The following is a 10,491-nucleotide window of genomic DNA, read 5'->3' as shown; positions in this document are numbered from 1 at the left end:
ACACAAAACAGGCAGTTCTAGAGACTTTGCTCATGAAATTTTCGTTTAGTTATCGACAGAGTGTATTAATATAGTATCTTGTATTAAACGAAACACAAGAGACTAACTGTAGATAACTATCTGGTCTATCTATATTGTACGATGCATGTTTTATTTGACGAGGCCACAGTTACTGATAAACTTGGCATTTCACACCAGTTCCTTGAACGATTTGATAGTCACAGTATTCTACCCCATTTTTGATAATTCAGCCTTAATCTTTCATTCTATTATCAAATTATATTTCCTACTCATTAACATAGAGGCGTTCTATTCAACTTCCGGTTTCCTTCCGCCCACCACGGCCAGAGGATCCTCATTACTCATGTGTCTAAAACTTAATAAAGAACGGGAAGTGTGCAGTACTACATGGGCGGTGACAGTGGTGATGGAGGCAGAGATGGTTTTACGAAAATGGCGGAAAGAAGGTACAAGAGAGGCGGAAATGAGGGTGACGACATCTTCTAATCACGTTTAATCTTTAACTGCTTCCACAGCTTCGCGTCTCTTCCTTATGAATGATGACATTTCAAATGAGCCTCCGGGTGGACCACCGATGTGCAAGGACAACAAACTCTTTGTTTTTGACCAATGAATTAGGTCGGTCATTTTATTTCAACAAGGGCAATTCTAAAATTCAAATAACACTAGGATAAAAAAAAATAAACAAACAAAAAAACAAAAAACTAAACAAAAACAAGTAGATATAATCACGCAAGTAGGAATTTGCGTTTATGAATGTCAAGACTTTCTTTCGGTTCTCACTAATCCGATTCAAGTATTTTTCTAGAGGGTGGGAGCTGGTGGTTGGTGATTACTGTATTTTCATAATTTTACGTAAGCATAAATCAACGCATCTTAAGAGATTTGCTTATCAAATCCTATTTCAAGTACCTGTTGTGAAACCGCCGCCAAGTTCATAGAATTTAAATTCATAGAATTCAAATTCATAGAATTCAAATTCATAGAATTTAAATTCATAGAATTTAAATTCATAGAATTCAAATTCATAGAATTCAAATTCATAGAATTCAAATTCATAGAATTTAAATTCATAGAATTCAAATTCATAGAATTCAAATTCATAGAATTCAAATTCATAGAATTTAAATTCATAGAATTCAAATTCATAGAATTCAAATTCATAGGACATAATTAAAACTAAACAAACGAAATCTTGTGCAAATTCCATGTTGCTTGTTACATCAATCCGTAAAATTTATTTTCAATAATAATATTCCTTTTAAAATAATAAATGCTTGGAAATCCTATTAAAAGAAAAAATGAATCTTTCTTCTTCCGTAAAATTTTTAACCAAATATTTGTTTAAATTAATAATACAGATATGTTTCTTATTTATTTAAATTATGGCAACTTAATTCTTGTTTAAACAATATATATTACTTGCCTTCTTATCATAAAATAACATGTCACTTGAATGTTCTTCAAAACGAATGTCAGTTTTAGAAATATATTTTTTAAAATTGTACTGTTTTAGTTGACATAATTTGATTTTGGAACAATTCAATTTACAAAGGGTAAAATAGGAATCGTTTTGTCTTAAAAATATCAGATTAATAATCAATCACATCTCTGTTGATTGAAATATTTAATTTTTAATGTTTGTGAAAGGTGACATTGTTGTACAAACATGAAATTCTTTATTGTATTATTAGAAATACATCCTTAATATGCTTAAGGATTTCGTTACCATTAGAAGAACTGCATACAACTTGATTAGACAAGTCTCGTCCGCTCGCAGATATCGTCGACATTATAATAATTGCCTCCATACAATGTGTAAATAGACTCGGTATCCTCTAAAATGTCACTCGAAGTTTCGATAAAACAGCAGTTGTGTTCCGGATCAGAAGTAATAAAGTGATTTTGGTAAGGGAATCGTTCAATTGTCGCTTGCCGAAGTTGGGTAAATGCTAATAAAGACGTATAAAAGACACACAAGACAGAAATAAAGGATAATACCTGTATTATACTAAACAATAATAAATAATACAGATTTATTTTTCAAAAACTAACTGTATTTGTGGTTTGATAAGTTTAACTAAAATTAAGAAAAAGTTCTTTAACGCCCAAGAAAATCGACGACTCTGTAAACATTCAGATTCAGATAGTCACATTCAAATTTAGAAGAAATTTCTACACTTGTTGACTGGACGGGAGAGCCGATTCGGAAAGGAGGAAAAATATGGCTTTTTTTTTTTTGCGTTCAGCCCGCCAAAATTGTGTGGTTAAGAATTGGTTAAGAAGCATTGTCTTAGGCAATCAAATAGTGCTTTCGTTAGAAATAGGTAATTATTTTATGGAATAAAGAGAGGTTTCGTTAAAATAAGATAATTATTTTATCGGGTAAAGAGAGGTTTCGTTAAAATAAGATAATTATTTTATGGGGTAAAGAGAGGTTTCGTTAAAATAAGATAATAATTTTATGCGATAAAGAGCGGTTTCGTTAGAATAAGATAATTATTTTATAGAATAAAGAGAGGTTTCATTTGAATAAGATTTTTTATTTTATGGGGTAAAGAGAGGTTTCGTAAAAATAAGATAATTATTTTATGAGATAAAGAGAGGTTTCGTTTGAATAAGATAATTATTTTATGGGGTAAAGAGAGTTTTCATTAAAATAAGATAATTATTTTATGCGGTAAAGAGAGGTTTCGTTAAAATAAGATAATTATTTTATGAGGTAAAGAGAGGTTTTGTTAGAATAAGATAATTATTTTATGGTGTAAAGAGAGGTTTTGTTAGAATAAGATAATTATTTTATGGTGTAAAGAGAGGTTTCGTTAGAATAAGACAATTTCAGTAAACAACCGAAACGTCCAAATCGTTAGCACTGTACGGTGTGTAGTTTAGCTCATTTCACGATGCATGTTATATAATCACGTCAGAAGTAAAACTTCAACATTTGTCTAAATTGGACAATTTAAATGACGGTTTCATGGTAAAGAAGTATCGGATTTCGAACGAAAGTTTCTAATCGATATCGGTGTAAATCTTTACTAAAATGTGCCTCATTAAATGTATTTGCTCAGTGGGAAACTGGTTATATGTTGTCGTTTTGACATGCGAGTAAAAGCGAAGGCGTGTATATCAGAAACCGTGATAGATTTAATTTCGCAACTATTTTTTTTTTTATATGATCGTATCTATGATTTCGTTGGCCCCATTTATTCTTCCAAACATAAATAATGTCGCTAGTCTCAATCTTTCTATAAATATTTTTATGGCACGTGTTTTTCAGAATTATATATGTATTCTCTGCTTCCCCTTTTCCAGCTTGTTTGATTGAATTGTCTAGTGGTCTTCACCAATTCATTGTTTTTGAACCTCTTTATAATACAGCTTCATATTCTAGAAGCTGCTTTTCAAGAACTGTAGTGTTTTGAAATTCTCTGTCATTGACCTTAGTTTTGAAAGGGTCAATGACATATTTCGTACTTTTAGACTCTTTAGATCGAATGGCTTCATGCCTTGTCTGGGGCAATTTTTATATACAGGGATTTGTTAAATGTTTATTTTATTTTGTTCAATTGCAAATATAATTCCATGTGTAATGATTGCAAATATAATTCCATGGTTAATGATTGCAAATATAATTCCATGTGTAATGATCAAAATTCTGTTAACATCACACACACACACACACACACACACACACACACACACACACACACACACACACACACACACACACACACACACACACATGAACAAAAATGGCTGGTTTACAAACAAATGGCTAGTACAGGTTCTACCACTCAGCGATTTAGAGCCCGAGCCACCTAATGTCTTATTGGCAGATGGTCTTTACATTGTCCGCCATAACAATGTAAATACCTCCATTGGAAGATCTGCAAAGAGATGCAGCTTGACAAATCGTCAAACATCTGGAAACATGAACCATCGCCGATAACCTCAAACGGAAAAGTGACAGTGTTCTATGACAAGGACTACAGGCGGGAAGATAAATAAAAGACAAGGCCATTAAACCAGACATTGTAATATGGAACAAGCTTGAAAGAACTGCTCTTATTATCGATGTCACAGTCCCAAAGGACTATAGCCTTAATAGGAAGAGACAAAATATCAGGACCTAAAGAATGGTTTTAAGATGACATGGTCCCTTAAAGAAATCAACATTATACCAGTTGTGATAGTAACAACTGGCCTAATGAAAAAAAAAAAAAACCTAAGAAATACTTGGAAACAATCCCTGGAAGACTAAGCTGACACGAAATACAGATTGCAGCCATAAAGGGAACAACATCTACTCTTAAAAGAGCCCTCGGATATAGATTCAAATCGTAATGAAATTAAGTGTTAGCTTCAGGAGGACTTAGCTCCCTTGATATCTTAAAACTAACTAAAGTAAAATAATAAAAATAGTGAAATTGTCTTGTAATTGCATCAATATCGGATTAAACATTTAAAGGTAGTAAAACTGAAGAGTAGAATTCTGCAAATATAGATTTAATATTATGTTTTATATTATTTGTATTATTAATCGTACTACTGATTTAACCTTGAGTGTTATTTTCACAACGTTTCGGCCGATGTAATCTCTTTAAATGTATCTTGTCGAATACGAGAATCTTTCTGTTGAACTCGGAAATCTGCAAAAAATTTTGAACGGAGCCTTTTATTTAATCCAAGGTTGTAGCATGCTCTCGTTCCGTGATTCATGATATTCGAATATTCATGATATGAGTCCTAAGTAATTTAACTATTCAGAGAATATAGCATCAGCTCCAGGAAATTTAGACCAAATACCAAAGGACACCACCCGAAACCCCACCACAGTTTGTATACCATACATAAAGGACTTGTCGGAACAAAATCAAAGAATATGCAATCCATAGGATACCAGGATAGTATTCCCGACTTTAACAAGATACACCTGAAAAAGGTTGTAAGTTACATCGGAAGAAACGTAGTGAAAATAATCTCAAGATAAGAACAGGAATCTGAATAACATAAATAATGCAAATTAGCAATCGTCATCTCCAAACATGATTTTTTTTTGTGTGAATATTAAAAGAAATAAATGTGAATAGTTTCTACTTACCATTATTCGTGATGTAATGGCGCACGGACAGTCGTGTTTCGGCCAGACAGTCTGTTAAATAAAGGAAAAAAAAATCAATTAAGATAAATCAAGTCATGACAGTTCAGGTTTAATGATCATATTTCATTCAATACATAATCAGATAAAAGTGAAACAATCTATTTGATGACGGACCCCAGTTTTGAAATCAGAAATATATAAGCGTTGTTTATTGTAGTAGTAGTAGTAGTAGTAGTAGTAGTAGTAGTAACAGCTGTTACTCATTATACAGGGTGACCCCCCTCCCCCCAAAAAAAACAGAGGACATTCAATTGTTTTTCTGAGCATTTTACAGTCAACGGAGAAAAAAAGGCCAAAGACACTAGTGTTTTGATGTGATGTTTTGAATATAATAAACTAGTTATGACCAAAGTTTCATTTCATTCGAACAAAACACTAAGAAACGAGGCCTAATTAGAGTTGGGACCCGTTTATTTTGGGTCATCCTGTATTAAAGGTCGGATTTTTTTTTGGGGGGGGAGGGTAATTAAGAATTTGTTTGTACCAGTTTTTGTCATTAATGACACATAAAAGATATTCGAGGATAAAGGTTAAAGATAACTGTTGGACGGTGATGAGCACCAGCACAAATGGTGAAGTAAACAGCATTTCTTCACAGGAATTGAGTATCCAAGAGGACGGCTCAACAAGCATTTGTTTACATTAGACTTGAAATGAGCCATGTTATAGTCGGCTGGGAAGTAGTTTCGTGGGATTTTGTTTCACAGATGAGACGTTATAGGAAAGAAACTTTGTTCATGGAGGTTCTATTTGGTCTTTGGTAAAGAGAAAAAGAGAGATTAAAAGAGACCGATAGAGAGAGAGAAAGAGAGTCAGAAAATTATTACTTATTAGTGCTCTTTGATATGCTGCCATAGATGTGGCGTCTGCATGTTCACGTGTACTAAAAACTCCATGAAATTTGTATATAACATACCACGCGTGCATGTGTAGTTTCGCCGAATTTCAGAAGAACCTTGGAGATAGTATTTAAAAGATGCAGTATCTCGGCAGGCAATAAATGATGTAGTTTTTTCCCATGCTTCAACAATTATGAGCGTAGAAAAACTGTTTCCCAAAATCATGGGCGGTGTTTTTTTTCTTTTTTTTTTTTTTTTTAATTCTCTGAATCGCAAATTCCAATTCTGTATCTTTACCATTTATTGGTTGTATATCATTTTTTTAAGTAAAATTGTTCCATTAACCTTAGTATTGGGGCGATTATCGGAGTCAGAATCGAGAATCAGAAAAATTGGAACTTCTGGGCGTACCAGTATAGAAATCCGTATCCGAATCGGGAAATATTTTGCCTATTTTCCGATCGCAAAAACGATGCTTTTAATTGTTTCATTTTTACCTTTGTTTAAATTACTGGTACTACTAATGGAATACTATTTATATCATTTGAATTATCAGTAAAACTGAAATCTATAGATTTCGACTATTCACAATTGTATTTTTACGTTACCACAAACAAATGTACATATTACATAGGTATTCACGATAATACCCCCCCATATAAATACAACTCTATAAAAAATACTTAATAATTAAAAAAAAATCGGAATCCGTGATTCAAATTTATCGGAATTGGGAAAATATTGGAATTGCCCCATCACTAATTAATATACACTAGCGGGACCTATCATATGTAATATATTGATGTTGACATTCTGTGGATGTTCAGCATAAATGGAGATACCCTGATATTATTGTAGGTCTTTTGTTAAAACTGCAAAACTATTTACCTAAGCTAGCCCGGTCGGTATTTATCTAGCGTAGCCCGGTCGTAAAATGTGCTTAAATATGATATTTAAATTTATGCAGATTTCGTATATTTTATTAAAATCAATTTTCTATCGATTTTTATGTATTATAAAGTTGTAATTTCAAAAATGAAAAAAATATCCACATGACTTAGGTGCATCAGCTTGAATCGAAACTGAAACCAAAACTTATGAAGAATATATATATATATATATATATATATATATATATATATATATAGCTTCGAACCTGCCTGCCTGCCTACCTGCTACAACTTTCTTTTGCTAAACACACACCTCCAAATACCCAGGCAACGGTGGGCGCCCAGATTAGTCTTACCTGTCTGTTTAAATGTATGTATGTATGTATGTATGTATGTATGTATGTATGTCTGCCTAAAACTTTCGACAGAGGCGACGGATTTTCACGAGATCTATATCATTTTGAAGCTCAACCCTTCGAGCGATAAATATTGAAAAATTGGCCAAAAAGCTTAATTCCTTCACTCTGGGCACTTTTATACAGATAAGGGTCGCTTTTTTCGACGATATTTTCGAAAGTTATCCCCTCTTTTCGATTGTCTAGCGTTAATTTAAACCTACGTCATTTCCGGTTTGGCGATGGACGCAACAGCAAATACGTTACTTTTTTTTCACGTTCTTTTCCTTGTTCGCGGTACGGGTTCGAGGTTGCCTGCCTACTACCATTTTTTTTTCTCAACACACACCTCCAAACAATCTGACAACGCCGGGTACTCAGGCTTAATTAAACGACAGTCACTCGGAAGAAAAAGATGTAAGCGTGACACACAAAATAACACACACGCTATCGTATTAAAATAGAGATCGTTGTTATTCCTTTTCTTAAAAAAATTGTCAACCCCATTCAACTTTCACCGCCCACGCATTTCCTTTTTTTTTTTTTTTTTTTCGTGCAAGAACTGAACTTTCTGTAGTCGAAAGCTCCTGACCATTTTATGGCTCACTTAATATCTCAGCGAAAATGTAAAATACTTATTTCGAATAATCGAAAGTCAATAGAGTATTAAAAAGAAAACAAACGCACACAAAAAATGCTTAAATGTATTTTTTGTTGCGTAAGAAGAATGTAATAGAAGGGAGAAGGCTGTATTCTCACACAAAAAAGGAAATGAAAACAAAGATTTCTCCGTAACTGACCGTTGAAAGAAAAGATTAAGTATAGTGTCAAATAACAGTTTAACGTTGATTCTATTTTGTAAAAAAACAAAAACAAACAAAAAATTAAATATTTTATAACGAAGTGATAAAAAATCAAAAGACATGCATATTTGTAGTGTGAAGAAATTACTCGTAATAATAATGTCTTGAAAGTTATGTAGCAACTTTATCGAAATTGTTTAAAATGTTACTGAAATGAAATCTACACACTGTTTATGTATGTGGTATCAATTATTCCAAATGAAATGTGAAGTTCGTTATTTGTTGAGAATCAAAACGAACAGGTGTTCTTCGTTGTATGGTGAGTGTACGTTTAATATAGCTTTGTATAGATGAATGGTTTTGTATTAGGTGAAAGAAGTGTAATAATTATGAAACGTCTATTTAATACAAAAATAGTAAATGGTGTTGTAATAGTTTAATGAAATATAAAGATTATGGCATGTCTATTTATTGCAATGCTGGCTATCCATACATCTGAGACGAATCGGTGCTACATAAATAATTATACATGTTAAGAAACTTCTGCTGATGAACTGGGAGGAGTAAAGGGACTTAATGGTTAAGAGAGAAAAAGTTTACTACCGTTTCTGTGGGAGAAGCACTTTGTTCGGAATGAATGTAATAACTTGTATACATGGAAGAAATGTACTAATAGTTTTGGGAAACACAGTTTAGGAAATGCTGTATGTACTAATTGTGAAAAAATTGATTGGGAAGTGTTCGTTTATTTCTCTATTGGAACTATAGATACAGGGGAAATAATCTCTATTTTATTATATAGATAAAAAAAAAAGTTTAGAGTTAACAACCTTAAAGGTATAGATGATAATAAACCAGTTTCATTACTTTGTCTAGACAGTCATAAACACGTAAACCAGCTTCGACATTTCTTTTTTCATTTTTAACTCAGCCTGTTTGTATTCATCTCTCTCTCTCTCTCTCTCTCTCTCTCTCTGTGTGTTTCTGTCTCTGTCTCTCTCTTACCCTCTCTCTCTTTCGCTCTCAGTCTGTTCATAACAATTTAAGAAGATCAATGGGGGACTTAATTAAAGTTAGCAAAATGCAAGCCACTGTTGTTTTCTTTGCAACGTACATCCTTTTCCGGTTCCGAAAAGAAAACTTTGAACTTGCATGACCTAGAAATCTGGTCAATCGACTCATTTTTTTTTTTGCGCTTTTTTCTTTTTGCAAGTACTTTTATATGATCTCCCTTGAAATAAAGTTTTGATGGCATCTACAATGCGTCTCAAATGCTATGAACGACGCGAACGGCTTCTTTTTATAAAACGCCACATAACAAAGTAATTTTTATTTATAAATAGCAATCAGTGAAAATGTATTCAGGAGATTTTTTTAAGACATCAGAAATACATAGAGACATCTGGACATCTGGCGTTAATGTGTTTAGAAAACGAAGCATTTTGTCTCACATTACATTTGGGAAAGTTGAAGAATTTGGAAATTCTCTAAAGATGATCGGAATGTGAAAAATCTAACAATGATTGGAATGCACATTCTTGTGTCACACATTTAGTTCCATGGAAGATGCTCGATTGAGCTCCAATCTCTAATCCATTCGTGTTAACATTCACAGCAAGAACTTGTCGTACTACCACTTCGGCAAAAAACTTTCCTTTCTTCTTTTGAGTAACAAAACGGAATTTCCATGAACATAGTTTCTTTCCAGGAACTTCTTATTTATGAAACACATTGCCGCAGGACTTTTTTCTTGCAGACTGTAACATGGTAGCTACAGATACTTATTGAGCTGTTCTCTTAAGTAATCAAATTTCTTCCATTAAATTTATCCCACTATCAGTATTGCCCATTATTCAGCTGATTATCTCATTAACCTTTATCGTCGAGTGGATTTGGCCTTTGTAAGTGTTGATTCAGGTTCGTAATTAGTCAATAAAGATTCCACTGAAAAAGTGTAATAATTTACTGTATGAAAATTAAAATGTCGTTCATAGTGAAAGATTTGTGAAATGGTAATAAGTAGCTATATTGTTCAAGAATATAAAGAAATCTTAATTGAATTTTAGCCAACTGAATTAATGACGGGAATTGCTATTTTAAAGCATCAAACTAATTTCCTAAGCATTTCGATGTTTGCACACGAAAAAGAGAAAAAAGAAAGACAAAAGGAAAGAAGAAAGGAAAGAAAAATAAAATATACAAAGGATAATAAAAAAAACAAGAGCTATTCTAAACGAATAAAATTAATTCACTGAACAATTTTGCACCACGTTTACACCCCCCCCTCCCCGATGATCAATGCAAGATAAAAGTATTGTTTTATTGTGTCAGTCTGGCAGGAGGAACTACGTGGAGGTCGTTAATAGAAAGTGATACTGT

The 10,491-nt window shown here is 32.8% G+C and overlaps 1 protein-coding gene across 1 annotated transcript in view; it reads right to left on the bottom strand.

Moving 5' to 3' along the window:
• LOC145249631 (uncharacterized) overlaps positions 1–10,491 on the bottom strand; it is a 256,817-nt gene that overhangs the window by 152,832 nt on the left and 93,494 nt on the right. The window contains exon 2 of the mRNA XM_080111378.1: positions 5,126–5,176. Within this exon, the coding sequence (XP_079967504.1) occupies positions 5,126–5,128 (3 nt within the window). The 5' untranslated portion in view covers positions 5,129–5,176. The remainder of the gene's footprint in view (positions 1–5,125; positions 5,177–10,491) is intronic.

The sequence above is a fragment of the Euprymna scolopes genome, chromosome 28 (genome assembly GCF_053919585.1).
Source record: "Euprymna scolopes isolate OS-2025 chromosome 28, ASM5391958v1, whole genome shotgun sequence".
NCBI classification, from domain to species: Eukaryota; Metazoa; Mollusca; class Cephalopoda; order Sepiida; family Sepiolidae; genus Euprymna; species Euprymna scolopes.
This window is presented reverse-complemented; position numbering and strand designations above follow the sequence as displayed.